We start from the raw sequence: 18,627 nt of genomic DNA on the forward strand, positions 1-18,627 counted from the left end.
GCTACTTCCAGCAGGATAATGCACCATGTCACAAAGCTCGAATCATTTCAAATTGGTTTCTTGAACATGACAATGAGTTAACTGTTCTAAAATGGCCCGCACAGTCACCAGATCTCGACCCAATAGAGCATCTTTGAGATGTGGTGGAGTGGGAACTTCGTGCCCTGGATGTGCATCCCACAAATCTTCATCAACTGCAAGATGCTATCCTATCAATATGGGCCAACATTTCTAAAGAATGCTTTCAGCACCTTGTTGAATCAATGCCACGTAGAATTAAGGCAGTTCTGAAGGTGAAAGGGGGTCAAACACAGTATTAGTATAGTGTTCCTAATAATCCTTTAGGTGAGTGTATACATGTTTCCCGAAGATCAGACTCAGGACCTTTGTTTTGTCAGCAAAATGCTGTACCAACTGAGCTACAGAAGCACAATCTTGTTATATGATTTACACATTTGCATAAAACTTGATTCTGCATGTTTAAACGTACAGTCTGTAATTGTATTGTATAAATGTGATATTTGTTTTTTAAAATATATAGAAGATTTAGATTTTGTAAACACCATGTTTTTCTAATCTTTTCAGGAAACGCTCTTCCAAACCAGAGGCTGTAATTGAATCCCTGCTGCAGTGAGCCACTTGTCTGACGACGACCTTATTTTGTCCATTTCCAAGGCAGGTTCAATATATGTCTTAGAAAGAATAATGACTCTAAAGGGCACTTTGATATAAGTGTACATTATGTGTTTATATGCAAGAACCTCACATCTCCAAAGCTGGATTTAGTTGGGAATTCTTTACTCTTAAATATGTAATGATAATACTCCAAACGGCACATTTAAACAAACAAACACTGTTATTGTAAATTTTACATTAATACACTGACTGTGACACCCATACGTCTGGGGTAGGATATTAGTCGGACACCGAAGGTTAGCGTGTGTGCTGTCTGGCCAAATGCTATCAGGAAACAAATCTCCTCCTTTGTTAAATATAATTGGCAGCGTGCAATTGCCTTAGCTCAATGTACACAAGCTATGCTACTTTATTTTTCATGGGAGAACGTGCATGCCATATTTCCCTGGCCGTAGTGCAATGTAAGCATTAGCTCAGTTTTTAATTGTATTTTTCAGTGTGCACTGTAGTAAAACCATTAGTCTCATGTAAAAATGTTTACAATTTACCGTGTTTCGTCTTGTTATCTTCTTAAATTATTAAATTATTTTATAATGTAGTGTTGCAGTGTTTTGTATAGAACATCCAAACTGAATTTTCTCCTTGCAATATTTTATTGATAAATACTTAAATATTCTATAAATATGAGCAAATAATTTAAACATACACATTAAAATGTACATAGATATTATAGTTATTAAACAAATCACATTGTCTTTTTGGATTGTAGTAGTTTTATATATAGGTGTTGGCAGCATTTTAATGTGTTACGCAGGAGCTGCTCCATTGTGCATTCCTCTGAAGTGGTGACATTGCAGGTTGAGTTCTGTAGATAAAAACACATATAGACATAGATTACATTACATTTACATGAAGTCAAGTCAAATCTATGTATATTGCATTTTGTTTTACAATGTTGCATTATTATAATACTATCAAATAATATATTAATAATAATATAATATCAAAACAATAAAACCCAGCTAAAGTAAATTTTTAGCAATTTACTGTTTTCTACATAAAATCATCCTACATAATGTAAAGAATGTTCTGTGAAAATATAATATAGACTCAGTAAGATCATGTCAAAGATTGAAATCAATGATTGAAATCGAACTTTAATGCTAATCTCATAATTAAATTATGAGACTTTAACCTGGGTTTCATAGTTATAGTTTATAGAGTACAATTTATATCAGTATCGCAAATGTTATTGTTCTTTATAGATAAATTATAATCTATTATACCACGGGTCTGTTGAATGCTTTATTCTGATTGGCTGAGAAATGTTCCATGGGTATGCATTAATTCAGATAACCGCACACCTAACTTGTCAAATGTCTTAAAAATAGGCACCAGAGCAATGTTTGTGGTAACCGTGGTATAAGAGGAATAATCGACTCCGGTCCTTTGAATTATTTGAAAATAATGCACACCCGCGTCGTGCCGCATTGCACCTTGGGTGTGCATTATTTTCTTATAATTCAATGGCCCGTCGTCAATTATTCCTTACGTAAAATAGTATATATTTTTTCTTCGACAATAACAGGCATTCCACTAAACTAGACACGCCTTTCCATATTATATGGAAATTATCCTTAAAAGAAGACAAAAAATACACACACTATTTACACATATTTTTGTAGGCCATGATCTGCGAGTAAGCTAATTCTTTTTTCCCATAGACTTTTGGATTATTGTAAAAAATAAACTCTTATGACACCTAAATGTTTTGTCCAACAAGTTTATCTTCACCAATGAATACAAATTTTAGTAATGTTAAGTTGTGTTGTTCTGTGAAGATTATCTTGTTGGACAAAACATGTAAATCTCATATACTTTTGTTAAACACATAGCTTATATTTTGCAATAATCCAAAAATCTATGGGAAAAATTAATGGGCTTTTTTGCAAGGGAACCAGTATCCCGCTTACTTCCAGGTTAGCCAACAAAAATACGTCATCACTGCGGCACTCTATAGTAGTGACCATTACACTGTACAAAGGTAACACCAAAAATTAAATTGAACGTTTATTTACATTTTCTCACTTTAAGTAAAACATTTAAGTTGAAAATGTTTAAATATTTTAAGTGTTATCAATTTAAGTAATAAAAAAATATCTTACATTTTTCACAAGTTTTAAAAAAGGAAGTTTTTGAGAAGCTTTCACTTTTGAAAGTGTTCAGTACATTTACCTCATCAGCTTTTGTAAAAATGAAGTTAAATTGCACATGATTTTTCCCATAATAAATCAGCATGGGCACACAGCATTGTTTTTGCTTTTAATGCGTTACCAGAAAATAATATTAGATCACTTACCTTTCCTGCGTAGCCAGAAAGTTGTCTCTCCAGTGATTTTTTCACCATCAGAACTTCGTCTTTCAGATGTACCTCCTTCAGAACTTTTACCACTTGACAAAGGCGTTGCCCCTTTTTGGTCATAGAAAAAGATGGTTGTATGTAAACTGAATTGGTGAAGTCAACATCATCCAAATAAGTTATTGTTTGATAAGTTCTAATAAATCCAACTTACTGAACAGCTATGCGGACCAATCACATTTTTTACAAAGCGGTGAGGAATCTATGAGTGAAAGTTAAATATTGTTAAAGGCACTTATCTCACATTCACATTTACTTAAATTATAATAAAACATGACTAACCTTCTTCGAATGCATAAGAATTTTTGCACTCTCTATACTTTCCTCCAAGAGAATTTTCTTTGTATCAGCTGCTATTGAATCTGTAACGACTATGCATGTGAGTACTAAAAGCAAGAGAGTTCTCATGTTTGGGTCTTGTTGATTTCTCTCGAGGTGTTTAGATGATCAGACGCACGCCTCAAACTAGATCAGCCCTGACTGATTGATCTACTTATACTCATGAGACATCAAAGGTTTTCCCCAGCAAGAAAAGATGAACTGATAACATATTCAGCATTAGCGTGTACGTAGTATGTTGAAATAGGAGAATCCCTTTGAAAAAGGTGGGCAGATAAAATTAGGTAATGGGTAAAGTTTGACTGAATTAGTAGCTTAATCAAGTTAACCTGCACTTGTGGTAATTACAGCATCATCATTATTTATGAGGTGAAGTCACTGGAAGTGTATGGTATGTCTAACCATCAGCTGATGTGAATAGCTGTGTCTGAAACGGCTCCTTATCTCAAATTTAATGCACAATATTAGGTGTCTGAAACCTGAGCGAATAGCTTCATTCCCTACATTCGTGCGCTTACCTCAAAACGGACTGTGATTTTACTTCTGATGCCAACTATTTTACGTTTCAACATAAGATGCTGGCAGCAAACTATTTACATTTTAATTAATTGCAATATTGACGAGAACATCCTAAATAAAAGTACAATATTGACCGGACCCCTTTTTCCTTAGAATACTTTTACTCAACTAAACCTTTGAATGTTTATTTGAAAATATCTGTCACGCAATGAATCTTGGGATGGCTAAGGCCATGAAGGATCCATTTATTCTGTCCTTGGCATTTTAAAGAGCTCTTTGAATTTTGGATGGCCTTTCGGATCCATTTGCCATCATGCTGCTTCCGAAATAGCCCCTTTTACATTGCATAGTACTGCCCGGTAAGGTTCAGTACAGCTCAATTTTAGAGGATTTCCACTGTGTGGAATACTTTTTAGTACCACGTCAGTTAAAACGAGCCGCACTGATACTAAAACATGATGTGTAACACTCCATTGGTCAGAGAGAATCTATACTATCAGTGCCATTACTAAATGTAAGATTAGCTTACCCACATGAGCCGTCAGCAAACCAAGTGATGTCATCATCTGTGCATTGTTGTACATGTTCCCAACCTGGCTTTTAGTGGTGAAAAACCTACACATGCCGAGAATCAAAACCATCATTCCATTGATGTGCTCCGTTGCTCCCGTGTTGAGCGTTTGATTGTATCACATTAACGGCGATGTCACGGCAGGAGAGGTGGTGTTACTGTAATGATGACTCTGTAATCCCACCCACTCTAAAACGCCATTCAATGGAAAAGCAAAGCGAGCTGAGCCCAGCTGCTTGGTACCGAGCCGTACCACATAATGGAAAAGCGACTATAGTGCACTATTCCAGGGAATAGACATTTTGTAGTGCTTTCCAAAATTATAATTTAAAGTGTACTTATTCAATCCCAAAATGCACCTCAATAATGAGTGTACATCCGTTGGAGACTCAACGGCTAGCTGCTTACCCATAAGATGGCACCCGCAGCCCTTCCGGCACCCTCAGTGTCCGAATTCACTCATTTGTTTTTATTCATTCCTTCAAATTGACTTTTTATTTAAATTATCGTCTGAAGTTTGGATCCCTATGAAGGATAAAGGCAACTAATTCATTCTTCCTTGGAGTGCATATCTGCATCATCTTCTGTGCCCATAAGGAGGCACTGTTGGCGCACAATGGTGCAAAGTGTCTATTATTTGTATCCATGTGAAATCCTTCATTTTGGAGGGCACTTTGAAGTGACCAGTTTTGAACTGTTTACTTTGCAATGACCCTTAGTATGGCAGCCATGATTTTTTTTAAATTTCGAAGTTCCGTTTATTCTCTTTAAAACATGCCGTCTGAATTGGGACACAGCTATTAAGAGGGTTGTTCATGAAGCAAATGTCCATGACAGTACTCTCTTGCACATAATATTTATGTCTAAAATCGGCTACTTATTGTCGTTCCCCAATATTAAATGAGTAAGTGGTTTTAAACAGAGCTTGTGATTTATAGCCACACTGTAAAATGAATAATAGCAAAACAATGTCAAAGTTGATTTAAATCTTTGTTATGAAGTTAATATTAAAGATATTAGATTATATTTTCACAAATGTTCTTTACTTTATGTAGGAAAGCTGGTTTAAAAAGCAGACTTTAGCTGGTTTTGTGCCGTACCCCTTGCATATTATTTCTAATTTATTTATGTGTGTTTTTATTACAAGAAATTGTGATTAACATTACAACTTGACATTAGGGGGGAAATAATGAAAATCGGTCAAATGTGACTAATAATATTTTTAAAGCACGAGAAAATCTAGCTAAAGGCGATATTTTATCTCCAGGAGGCGCTGTAAGCCTGGTTTACACTACGGCAAGTAGTTGAGACACCTGATGGATGGTATGAAAACACGTATCTAACTTTTAAAATAAACAATAAAAATAGTCACAGATAATTACTTTAAAACTGCCTGTTTATAACAGTGTTATAAAAGACATACAAAATAAAGTGATACTGAAATACTTGTATTACATTATATATTTGACCTTGGACCACAAAACCAGTCATAAGGGTCAATTTGTTGAAATTTGGATTTATACATAGCTTTATAAGTAAGCTTTCCATAAATGTATGGTTTGGCCAAGATACAACTATTTGAAAATCAGCAATCTGACTGTGCAAAAAATCTAAATGTTTTGATATATTTATGGTAGGATTTTACATGAGACATGCTCTTTACTTAATATCCTGATGATTTTGGGCATACAGGAAAAATCTATGATTTTTTGCTATGATGTATTGTTGGCTATTGTTACAAATGCTACTTATGACTGGTTTTGTGGTCCATGGTCAAATATTTGCATGGATCTAAAGTAAAAATGGCACACTGACATGTAATGTGCACTCTCAGAAATAAAGGTCCAAAAGTTGTCACTGGGACAGTACCCTTTTAAAAAGGCACACCTTTGTACCCAAAGAGTGCATATTAGAACTTTTAACTGCCAATATATACCTTCAAAGGTACATATTTGTACGTAAATGGTACATATTAGGATCTTTTTTAAAGGGTACTGCCCCAGTGACAGGTTTGTACCTTTATTTTTGACAGTGTGTTCAATATTGATGAATAAAATTAAAATTAAATTGTTGGCTGTTTGTTGGGTTCACAAGCAGATTTCTGGGTAAATCTAAACTGACCTAGATGATGATGAACACCTTCACAAATATGTAAATGAACTGAAAATACACCCTGGTGAGAGTGTTATAACGTTAGGACATGGAAAGTCTTTACATCACACCTTAAGATCTATGGGGGAACTACAGCTGATATCTCTTCAAATGAGTGATGTCACAAGACGTATATAAAAATAGAAACAGAAGTATTTATTGCCAAAAACGTCAATTTAACACAAAAATGTATTAAATCCTGCAAGATGTTTGTTAATCGGAAAAACTGTCCACAGTACCTATGAAAGTCAATCATGTTTCAGCATTTTTAGTCAGATGAGTAGTACACGTCTTGCTCACATGTGGCTTTGCATTGTGATTCTTATCTTCTGTTTCTAGAAATGCTCTGTGCAGTTTCCTGTGTGATCTGCTCTGTCAGTCTGTCTAATAACTGGTAGTGTTACTGAGGTGTTACTTACTACTAAAGAAACGCAAAGTACAGTATAGAGTTAATTTATTGCAAAAAAAAAATTTTATTAAACTTTTATTAATATTTTACCACTCATCATCTTCGTTACGCTTTGAGAAAAAAGGCACAAAAGCTGTCACTGGATGTTACCCAAAAAGGGTAAATAATATTTTCAAAAAGTTAAAATATTTATATATCAAACTTTTTAAAACTGTACCGTCCCAATGAAACTTTTTGAACAAAAATGTGCAAAAATCACATGTGATCTTTTATTAATTAATCATAATTTGTATTTATTGTGTGCCAACAAATAAAGCCTCTTGGATTAGTGGAGAAACACATCTTGCAGATCAGAAAAAAATCTAGTAGTACATACATTTTGTATTGATATAGTCTGTGGCATACACAGCAATCTGTCTATTAGGGATGAATTGGGCAGTTCATTAATGACTAAACAGCTCCCTCTGGTGAAACATTTGGGAATGTGTTATAGCTTAATTAAATGATACTTCAATGTCTAATACAAAAACTCTGCACAGAAACAAGCGCTTCCTTATTAAACATTGCATGTATGAGCAATAACCTACAGTTGAATTTCTAGAATGGGACCGTATGTCAAATGGTATGTTGATCTTGGTCTAAATCTTTCCCTGAGCACATTTATTTCTGTATTTTAATTGTTTTCGTCGATTGTTAGTTTTTTGTAGAAGTTTAAAGGTGAAGTGTGTTATTTCTGTGGCCCTAGGGTTACAAACGGGAATTGCAATATGGATTGTTTTCAATCAGGTTAGGGTGCTCTCCCTTGAAGTCTGCCATGGATCAGACTTAATTACTTTGCTTTTCATTCTCCTCTTCCTCAGTCTGTATTATCTGAGAGATGACCAAAATTCTGGCTCACATTTGTGTGGTATTTCTTATTTTCTTGCCCATATAAGCATATATATGGGCAAGAAAATATGTTGGTTCAACTAAAAAAAGTAAGTTACCTGATTGACTGTTAAACTTATGATTCACTACATGTTCATGTCATTTATATAATATGCACTTGCGCGCCAATTTCCAACATAACACAAAAGTCTTACTTACCACATGCAACTTATCACTCATTTGGGACTTTTCAACCAAATCCAGTGTTAAACAAACACACACGCAAAACTCAGCTGCTACCCCGGATAAACAAACTTTATCTAATATTTCCATAAGGATGGCTTTCTTCTCCTTACATCCGAAAACACAGTACTTCTGTCGTGCCACTGTTGAGTCTTGATATAAAAAATCCTTGTAGTTCTCGCTTGGTTTTCCAGGGGAAGTGCCCATAAAAATAAATTATACGTATAGCGTACCCCTGATACGTCAGCTGGATTAAAAAAAAAACTTTCCGAAACTTGTACGAACCCTGGCGAAGTGCATTCGGCACAGAAATACTGTCCAACTGCTTTTGACACTTTGCCTATGTTTAGCATGAGAAATCCAACTCTTTAACTGTGCTTATAAGTCAGAATGCATGAAATACTGTTACCCCCCCCCCCCCTAAGTGTACAACAATCCAAAAGAACACATATCCAACGTCTTTACATGCGAAATTATACAATAATCTAAAAATAAATAAGATTTGCACACATCTAAGGCCGGTCACAAGGCTCATATAAATTTATCATACCGAGGCCAGATATAAAAAAAGTATACATTTATATAAGCCTTGTGACCGGCCCTATATGTCTGCAGATCTTCTTTACTTTTGGAAAATTGAACTGTATCCAAATCCTGGATTTGTAGAATCTAACATGTTTGGCATAATCATAATTGGATCTAGATTCATGGTAAGTAAATTTTTTATATAGCACCTTAAAAACACCATGAGTATAGGCCAAAGTGCTGCACACTTTCAAAAGCACATAAAACAGATCATAAAAAATCACATAATACAGAATACTGTACAAAAGTAATAAAGAACTTAAAATGAGTAATAATAAAAATTAATAAATGTCCCTGGGAATACAGGGTAAATAAAACAAAAACAAGTGAGGCTATAGTTAGGCCTGGTATATGTTATAATGTAAAGCTTAAAAAGGCTTAAAAAAAATTTGTTGAATCAACTCATTTTTACGTATTATTATTTATCTTGACTAGAGATGAGTTGTCATAAAATATAGTTGAAATATGTCAACTTCATTTTCAAATCACCTCATGATTTGAATCACCTCAAAGATCTGTTTACACAGTGAACTACTTACTGTAGTTGTCTCTGCATATTAAGATGGGACAGGAGAAGCATTTACCATCAAATGAATCAAAAACATCCTCCTAACTAAACCAACTGATTCAAATCTCTGATGCCTAGTGGCCTTTGTACTCAGAGAAAAATCCTGAAACTGAAAATATTTTCTCTCCACTTTTTTGGTTTAGTCTGAAACCTTTTGGCCTACTTTTCAAATGTTGTATTTGAAACATGGCAGACTTTTAAAATGACTTGCATTGTACTCTACCTATTTTACCAAAAAGTTTGAATATAAATATCAAATGTCTTTTTTATGTCTACAATAATATTTTTATCTGATTTATGGAAATGTTAAAAAAAATAATATCTACACTGTAAAAAAAAAATTTGTTCAACTTAAAAAAAAGTAAGTGTTTGTGCTGCTAAAAATGTTGAGTAAATTCTAAAATATTAGTTGATTCAACATTTTTGCTAAATTAACTAATATTTTTAAGTTGAAATTTAAGGCCAACATTGGGCCATTTTTAATCCAACGGTGTGGTTATCCAACTCTGGATAACAACTAACTTGAATTCCTACATCACAATTTTCACAATATATATGCTGCTGATATATGTATGTATATAAACTTTTATTTAAAATGTATGTTTGTATTTGCATCTGTATTCCATTTCTGTATTGATTTGTTTGTTGTAGGCCTACAGAACGTCAAAAGTTGGTAATGTGAGCATAAATGGTGTAGCATTGTGTTAGCAATGCAAAGGTCATGGTTTCGATACTGATTAAACAATCGTTTGAATTCACTGAAGCTGCTTTGGATAAAATGCATACATGCGAATAAAGTTGAAAACATTACAGAAAATTTTTAGTTCCTTTACTGTACAGTAGGGCAACATTTAACCAGACGCATCCTTTAACAATATATAAGCATCCCATTTGAATGGGATCCAATGCGAATTTTTCATTTTCTACTTTTCATTTTTCTACACAGTTTACACTTGCCAAAATTTCTCTATAAATTAAAAGGACTATTAACATTTTACAAATGATTTACAGAAAACACCAAAGTACTAATAAGATTAGTGGAATATCCATGGTTTGCACAAAATTAACCTCTTTTACATCGCCCTATTTGTACCCTGGACAGCAGATGTTTACGAGGTAACGCTGTTATGTTTTATTTTATTTTTTATAAAGTTAGGTAGCATGTCTCATGTGAGTCATATATGTGTTAAGAGTTGCTGGCGGTAAGCTGTTTTTCTCCCTGATGCGGAGAACGAATCTCGGGTTGAAATTTCCTCTATTTCGCGTATCAGCACACCATCTCTGTAAAGTATGCAGAATATGCACCCCCCCCATTCAGAAACAAAGTGTCAACACTGCCTCCAGTGACTGGGCAAACACTCATGCTTTTGGCCACAAAGTCTCCCGGGGCAGGGGAAAATGAATTTGGGAAAGTACTGGTACGGATGAGAAGTTTATTCCTCTATTAAATGGAAGTATCTTTGGATTTCAGTAACCAATCGACCAAAGTGACATCAAGGTCAAAATGTGTCAGTGGGGCCGAGAAATTTCACAAAGGACGTCACTTCGTTATGGTTTTGAAAAACCAAATGTGTGAGACTGATGCAACTGTGTGAGAACAACGGGAAAGGGTCTTGCGAAACACCTAAATGAGACTGATATTTTGCTATTGTAGATTGTTATTAACATACATATTGAGGCATCAAAGAAACGCTGGCCAATGAAGCTGTATAAATGTGAGTCTCAAAGGCATGGCAGCAAGAAAACCAGTAAGGTAAATTCCACAGTATTGAGATGTGGGTGATAGAATTAAATCTTATTTTAGCAACTGATCGTGTTAAGACAAGATGTGGTAGAAACGTTGAGTCACGAAACTGGTAGATTCGGCTTCGCACATGAAATATGCATACTTGGCTGATGTTTAAGCTAAAATAGCAAAATGCTATGTGCTCCTGTCCTGTGGCTCAGTTGTAGAGCAATGTGTTACCTGTGCAAAAGGTCAAACACGCACATACTGATAAAAATGCACTTTTAAGTATTGTACACACACACATATATCCAGACCATATATCTAAAGCAGGGGTCTCCAACCTTTTTGTGAGCAAGAGATACCACAATAGATAAAACTTTTTTTGATATAGCCTACTCACAACTTTTTGTGTTACTCTTATTTTATTTTTCTTATTGACATGTTTTATCATTTTTTTAAATGTTAACATACATAAAAGAAGCCAGGCTATAATAAAAAAAAAAGGAAAGAAATGATATAAAAATTGACACTTGGTGGGCAACTCAGAGACTCTGTGCGGGCAACCCAGTGCATGCGGGCACCATGTTAGAGACCACTAATCTAATGCATTTAATTCAAAAACAATAAGGAAGTTTGAATAAATCTGCAAGGACTGCAATGTGTGTGTCGAGCTGGGAATCAAATTTGGATTGCCGTAAGCACATGTCGGAGAACTGCCCACTACTCCGTTGGCTCTGACAACGTCCTTAAATTTTAAGTAGAACTGAGATTGGACTGTTGAAGCCCTGCTTGGACTCGTACATGCTAAAGTAAACCCAGCTAAAGTAATTTTTTTGTAATTTACTATTTTCTGCATAACGTATACAAATATTACCTTGATATCTTTAATATTGCCTGAATAAGGTCATGTCAAAGATTAAAATCAATGATTGAAATCCACCTTTGATGCTCTTTATCTCATTAGATTATCTGACTGGTCTGGATTTCACAGTAAACAAATGTAGTATAGACACAGTATGCAATGGGTCCAGTGTGTGACTGTTAAAATATACTGCAGAGGGTTTGTATGGGGCTTCTGTGATAATGATATTTGACTGCATGGGTTAACAGCCATTAGTTTGGATGGAGAACCAAATGATGCTGTACCATCTGCCTAATAAACGCAGCAGGTTCAGTGTTGTGTGACTCGAGTCTCTGATAACCCTGATTTGCCCTGCCTGGAGCGAGAGAAGTTATAGCTCATCTGCTCGTACAAAAGATATTGTGTACAACAAGATTTACTGCTGTAGGGGGCAATGCAACTCTGTATGGAGTTGCACATGATGCTGGCCAACCTGGAAACTAAAGTTATGGTACAGTTGATGTAGGTAATTTCTATCTTTTCCTATTCAAGTTGATAGGACATAGTTTTGCATGACTAAAAACATGGCCACCTAGTGGTGCGTCTTCTCTAAAGGGGCTTTGCTCTGTACTGAACATGTGCGATTCTCAGTGATGCTGCTGACAGGCTTGTATTTTCTTTCTGAAATTGACCACTGCTATTTTGAGTGGTTCGGATGAATCATTATTTATTGGATGTGGTAAATTTGCCTCTAAGTAGCCATTGATGAGGTTTCGGGTAGGTGGGGTTTAGTTAAAGTATTCGTCTGACCTCATAAATGGATTTCCCTCAGTGACACTTGAGTAGACAGACCGGCCTACTTCTTCCTGATTAGCTATTTGTGTTATGCAGTGTGAAAACGTCAAGCAACAGCTAATTCCTCAAACAACGGCAAGTAGATGATACATTTTTTTGAGTTTCTAGTACTGTTTCGTGTCTAAATACAGACGTGACTGTATTCACAATATAGCACGGCCTATACATTGTTGCTTCTATACAAGGAAATCCAATGTTTGAGATTATTCTGGAACTAAATGATCAACAAACTTGACACATAGCATAGCATAACATAGCATAGCAGGTTTAACTGATACTTTTATTTTTATTTATTTACCCTAACCCCTAGCAAATACGAGGAGCTCAGATGCAAAAGCCGCTAAGCACCACTTTCCTCAAAAAATGACTGAATGCTCTTGGCATGTATAATACATACATTCATCAAATACTTTCGCTTCGATGGCAGACAATTTCGGGCCAGATCCACACTGAATACACACCAAAGCTGCTGACTTCGGCACAGATCCAGTGCAGATCCGGGCCAGAGTTGTCTAATGGGTGGGATGGGTTTGTTGGCAGAACACAAAATGTTTTTCAAATGAGTGAAGAAGATGCGTATGCTTTCGAATGTTAAGCTGCAATTTTTTTTAGAAATGACAGTAAAAGAGTGACTGAAGACTTTTTTAAGAAGTAGAGGTTTTTGCAAAAAAAGCTTGCTTGCACTTAGAGGGTTTTGCAGACTGCAAATTTATTAAATATGAAATTAAGTGACATTTGTGAAATTAGACATTTCAATAACTGACTAATAACCTTTTCATTGCCATAACAGGGAAATAACTGAACCTAAACATAAGAGTGATAAAAAATGCTATTTACTATAAATTATGTCAGACACACTTGGTTTCAACATATGTATTTTTATGCCTGCCTTTGCTTGCTAAGGGTTTCCCTACCTCAAAAAACCCAGTGTAACACCTGAAACTATCTGCTTTGAATTTATTAGTATCAGTGCCATGACCTTTTCCATTAATGTAAACTGTGTCAATATGTCAGACGCAGTACCATGCTGACAAGTAAAAAAAAAACAATACCCACAATGACGCGTCTGTTTAACAAGATAAAAATCACAAGCGAAACTTTTTTTTAACTTGCGGCTACAGTATTAAACGTGACCACAAATATTGATCAAATAGTAGATAACATTTTTTGGGAGGGCATCTTCTGCTTTCTATTTATTTATTTGGAGTGCACAAAGGACATTAGTTAAATCTAATGTGAAATAAAGATTTTTACTCTTTACACACGCAATACCAGATCATATTGGTGGTGTACATTTTTCCAATGTTTTCAAAATGTCTTTAAATAAAAACATTTGTAATACTAATACAAAAATACTATCATTTAATGTGACTGAATTTAATAAACAGTTTGTTAGAAATAAACATGTATGACCTGTAAACCTATTTACTGTAATATGACTGGTGGCTGGTTGTTGAGCGTAAGCAATGTGTAAACATCAAATGAAAGCAGTGGTATGGACGAACCCATGTGGGGTTTTAATGTGAAGTTGGGTTAAAATCTCAGTGCTGTAATTTTTCAACAGACATTAAGCAAGTTTCGATTGACTCCACTGAGATTCAGACGCAAACAAACTGAGTTTAACACATAATCTTTATTAAACATCATGTCTTCCTTTCATTCTGAGAGTCATTTCTATAGTTACAATGTTTCAGTACGTCCTGTTGATTCATTTGCATGCAAGTATCTGTCTGTGTGCTGTATGTTTTATGTTTGTTTTCCCACTTAAAACACGTTAACTTTATTTTGAAGTTTGATTAAGAATATTAAAGGTATCTATTGATAATTTTTATTTATTAATTAATATTATTATTTATACTATAAATTGTCAGAATGAAATGGTTCCTTTACTGTCGTGGGGTGGCACCCTTTCAAAAGTAGACATTTGCACCTAAAGAGTTTATATTAGTACCTCAGAGGTACATATTGGTACCAAAAAGTGCATATTAGTACCTCAAAATGTACATGACCTTGGACTACAAAACCATAAGCGTCAATTTTTTTAATTTGAGATGTATACATCATCTGCACGTTGAATAAATGAGCTTTCCATTGATGTGTGGTTTGCTATGATATGACAATATTTGGCCGAGATACAACTATTTAACAATCTGGAATCTGAGGGTGCCAAAACATCAATTTGCATTTAAAGTTGTCCAAAGGAAGTCACTAGCAACTGCATCCTTTCACAAAAATGAAGTTTTGATATATTTAAACAATATCTTCATGGAAAATGATCTTTACGTAATATCCTAATGATTGTTGGTTTAAAATAAAAATCTATAATTTTCATCCACACATTGTATTGTTGGCTATTGCTATAAATACTCGTGCGACGACAGGTTTTGTAGTTCAGGGACACATATTTACTTCAAGTCACCCATGTAATTACTATATACAAACTCCAACCCTAGATTACGGATAAAATGGGGGGGGGGGTTATAATTAATATCACTTATTATTTAAATGTTAAATTACACTATCAAAGCCACTTTATAAATAAAGTATAACTTTGTGTTATTTCAGTAGCTTCCCTTATTGTACTGTAATCATGATGCCTTCAATGTTTATCAAACTAAACATTGACCTCTAAACATTTCACACATAAGCAATATTCCCACAATTCAAAGATGTTTTTTTCCATGTAGGCAGCAACTTAATGAAACCCCTAGTATTTTCCCCTTCAACCCATTTAGAAACTGTTAACTTGCATCATGGTTATATTTTAGGTGTGAGCGCATGCTTTCTATGTGGTGTATACTTCCTGATAGGGCTGTATAAAAGTTAGTGTGCAGAATCGAGATCATTATCTCTGAAAAGCATCCATTCGCAAGACATCATGAGAGTTCTACTTTTCGTCACCATGCTCACGCTCAGCTGCGCAGAGACGCATAAATTCGCCGAACTTCTAAAAAATCTTCAAAAACTTGGTTCAGCAAATGATTTAACAGTAAGTAAATTACTCACATTTGTAAATAAATAGCAGAAATGTTTTTAACGAACCTCTAAAGAGGTTTTATGTCATGTTTACAATTCATTAGTGGTTAAAAATAGCTAAAGAGTCTAAAGGAAGGAATGAGTATGAGTATGAATGTACTGAATTATATTACTGATAATAATTGACTTATTTATTTATAGACAGTCAATGCTACTCAGTTGAAACCAGCAGTAAATCATAATCATCCGGTAAGTGTGTTGTGTTATTCTCCAAGTTTTTTGTAAACATACTGCATTGTAACTTTGAATTAAAAAATTTTTGTATTTTTTAAACACAGTGCGTTTGTAAGGAAGTATTTATAAGAAACCTGAAAGAATCGCTGGAGTTAATAAGACCCATAAGTCAACATTTGAAAAACAGTCTGGATCTTCTGAAAGATCTTAGCCAGTCTAAACCCACGGTAAGACATTTGCCACCATATCATATTGGAGTCCTGTAATATTACATGATTATGTTTTTGCTCAACACATCATTCATCTTAAGACTAAGATCAATGTTTGGGTACTGCTGTTTAATCCCACACTGCTTCAAGAAAGATTCTGGACAGGGTTTAGATTAACCCAGGATTAGGTCTTAATAGTTTTTACAAAGACATTGTATGCATTGTTGAGACAAAACAATCACACATATTTTTAAGATATGTCACTGTTTTTAGTTAAGGCAGCTCAAACTTGCATTTCAGTCTAGGCTTTTTTCTGGAAAACCACCCCATAAAGTTTAGGTGATTTAAAACTAGCTTATGAAATTTTAGCATCTCTGTTAAATTAAAGGAAATTATTATCTAGCATGAAAGCGCAGAAACTGAATGAATCTTAAAGTGGTTTACAGTAACATTTCTTATCCATCTACTTTGAATCTTCCAGATGGAGCCAGGAGTCAACTGTCTGGAGACAAGAAAGAGGAAAAGATCACCAAGTTACCAGATCAAACTGTACCTGAATTCCAGCATTACTTTTATTCAGGAATGGAACCGTAGGCACTGCAAAACTCACAAGGGATAATTCATTCGGCATAGTATTATGGAGATGTTACAGTATGTGAATTACACGATTATTTATTTTTAATGATAAATATTTAATTTATTTATTTTTTAGCAATTATATTTATTTACCATTGTTTATTTGTTTATCTGTAAGGCTGTTTATTTATTTAACAAGGTGCCATGCACTCTTTGTAATCAAAGTATGGATTGAATTTTGAAAGGTTAATGGTATTATCTTCATACAAGAAGAAAAGAAATCAACACTAGACTTTGTTTTAATAGTATTTACCTGTATTGTAACAGGTATAAAACAAACAAATGATGTTATGCTTGGAAAAGTCCTCAATTTTAGTATATTAAATTGAACCCTAAACAAACTGAATCGTATCAAGACCACATTATTTCTATTGCTTTTATTGTTTGTTTTTTTTTCATGTGTTTTAGATCAGTGTATACTGTATATAGATGGTTTCAGCAGCAACAACATAGACAAATGGCTTTTGTGGACTAAACGCAACTTCCACATAGGATCAATAACAACCTTTTACAGTAGTTTTTTTTTTTTGATAACAAGGGAAATAAATGACAAGTAAATTATCTTTCTTCATATATCATATCTAACGCCTATCAACTATTACACTGAGCTAACGTTATTGTATAAAATTATTATTCAATATTAGCTGCAGTTCCTGGAATTCTTCCCTGTTTCCCAAACCTCTCCGCACAGTTGTGATACACGCTCGTCGTCTCCTCTCATCTTTAGCAAACCAAAACCGACAAATAATTACAGACCAGAAATTAGGTGCATAACCGTGACAAAAAGCGTGAGTCCGATGAAACCAATATACTGTAGTACCCAGAGTAAACCCATGCTGACACAGGTCAGGGACCACATGTAAAGACCTCCTGGTCCAGCCAGGGCTTAAACTAGGGACCTTCTTGCTGTGAGACAACATCTTTGTTAGAAGGCAAAATATAGTGTATGTGCCTTTGATGTAACAATGTGTGCCTTTTGAGGTAATACGCACCTTGTACAGTAGGTACAAATGTGTCCTTTTTGAAAGGGTACTGATACCTTTTTCTGAGAGATACACTTAAGGCATATGATGCATATTGAGGGAGGCCATGTATATTTTACATACATATTATATAGATTGATAAAAAGATTAAATCACTGCCAGTTTTCTGATGACACAAAACATTACTAATGCCACAAGAACAGTGACATGACCAAATGCGTTGTTGCAATGTTAAGAGTGACATAATAGAAAATCCATCCATTTCACAATTTATCCACTTCCTTGTTTTACTGTTTTGACTCACAAATATCAAATGTTTTGATTGTGATTTCAGGTATTTCAGGCAATAACAATGGACGTTGTATTCCATATTTATTGTTTAATGAGAGTTTTGACAGGATGAGGTGATGTTGGGTGAAGTTTTGCTTTCGGACATATTCCTCTATACTTTACTTAAAATGTTTTGCCTGAAGAAAAACCTGTCTGAAAGCTCAAATGGACAGACAACGATCACTGCCGTTTTTAAAGAGACTGTCCACAAACCTAAAAGCAGCTGACTGTTGCGTAAGCTCCCATCTGAACCTTTTGTGGGTTTTGAGAAATTGTCTGCTCTAAAGCTGTCTTAAAGTTTACTATAAACTCGTATATTGGTTTATTTTTAATTATTTTAAGGTGTCAACATTAAAAACATTCATTGTGTCAATCTGAGAAGCCAGAAGCCATGTATCAATTGATCTGAATCTGACCGTGAAACCAACAGGCTGACCTTAATCAGGAAAACACCATAGTAGGAAATTTATGAATGTTAGATGACCATATATGGCCGTGGGCTTACTGTATATGTGTGCCATATACAG

At 34.6% G+C, this 18,627-nt stretch overlaps 2 protein-coding genes and 1 long non-coding RNA gene across 4 annotated transcripts in view; 2 read left to right on the forward strand and 1 right to left on the reverse strand.

Moving 5' to 3' along the window:
- kif3a (kinesin family member 3A) overlaps positions 1–1,234 on the forward strand; it is a 28,446-nt gene extending 27,212 nt beyond the window's left edge. For both annotated transcript variants that reach the window (XM_065266545.2, XM_065266544.2), the window contains exon 17: positions 586–1,234. In XM_065266545.2, the coding sequence (XP_065122617.1) occupies positions 586–614 (29 nt within the window). In that variant the 3' untranslated portion in view covers positions 615–1,234. The remainder of the gene's footprint in view (positions 1–585) is intronic.
- On the reverse strand, positions 1,042–4,240 carry il4 (interleukin 4). Its single transcript, XM_073812116.1, has 4 exons — positions 3,338–4,240; positions 3,210–3,257; positions 2,996–3,106; positions 1,042–1,501 (listed from the first exon to the last, which is right to left on the reverse strand). The coding sequence occupies exons 1-4, from the start codon at positions 3,461–3,463 to the stop codon at positions 1,382–1,384; spliced, it is 405 nt and encodes a 134-aa protein (XP_073668217.1). The 5' UTR covers positions 3,464–4,240; the 3' UTR covers positions 1,042–1,381.
- Positions 4,241–15,221: 10,981 nt separating this feature from the next.
- LOC141280861 (uncharacterized) lies at positions 15,222–16,151 on the forward strand. The gene is made up of 3 exons (XR_012335176.1): positions 15,222–15,721; positions 15,910–15,957; positions 16,047–16,151. It is a non-coding gene; the product is annotated as an uncharacterized lncRNA (long non-coding RNA).
- The last annotated feature ends 2,476 nt before the right edge of the window (positions 16,152–18,627 follow it).

The sequence above is a fragment of the Paramisgurnus dabryanus genome, chromosome 16 (assembly GCF_030506205.2).
Source record: "Paramisgurnus dabryanus chromosome 16, PD_genome_1.1, whole genome shotgun sequence".
NCBI lineage: Eukaryota > Metazoa > Chordata > Actinopteri > Cypriniformes > Cobitidae > Paramisgurnus > Paramisgurnus dabryanus.

Coding starts and splice junctions, on each gene's coding strand:
- il4 (XM_073812116.1), bottom strand. CDS start 3,463: ATGAGAACTCTCTTGCTTTTAGTACTCACATGCATAGTCGTTACAGAT. Junction 3,258..3,337: donor TTCTTATGCATTCGAAGAAG/GTTAGTCATGTT, acceptor TTTCACTCATAG/ATTCCTCACCGCTTTGTAAA. Junction 3,107..3,209: donor TTGGTCCGCATAGCTGTTCA/GTAAGTTGGATT, acceptor ATGACCAAAAAG/GGGCAACGCCTTTGTCAAGT.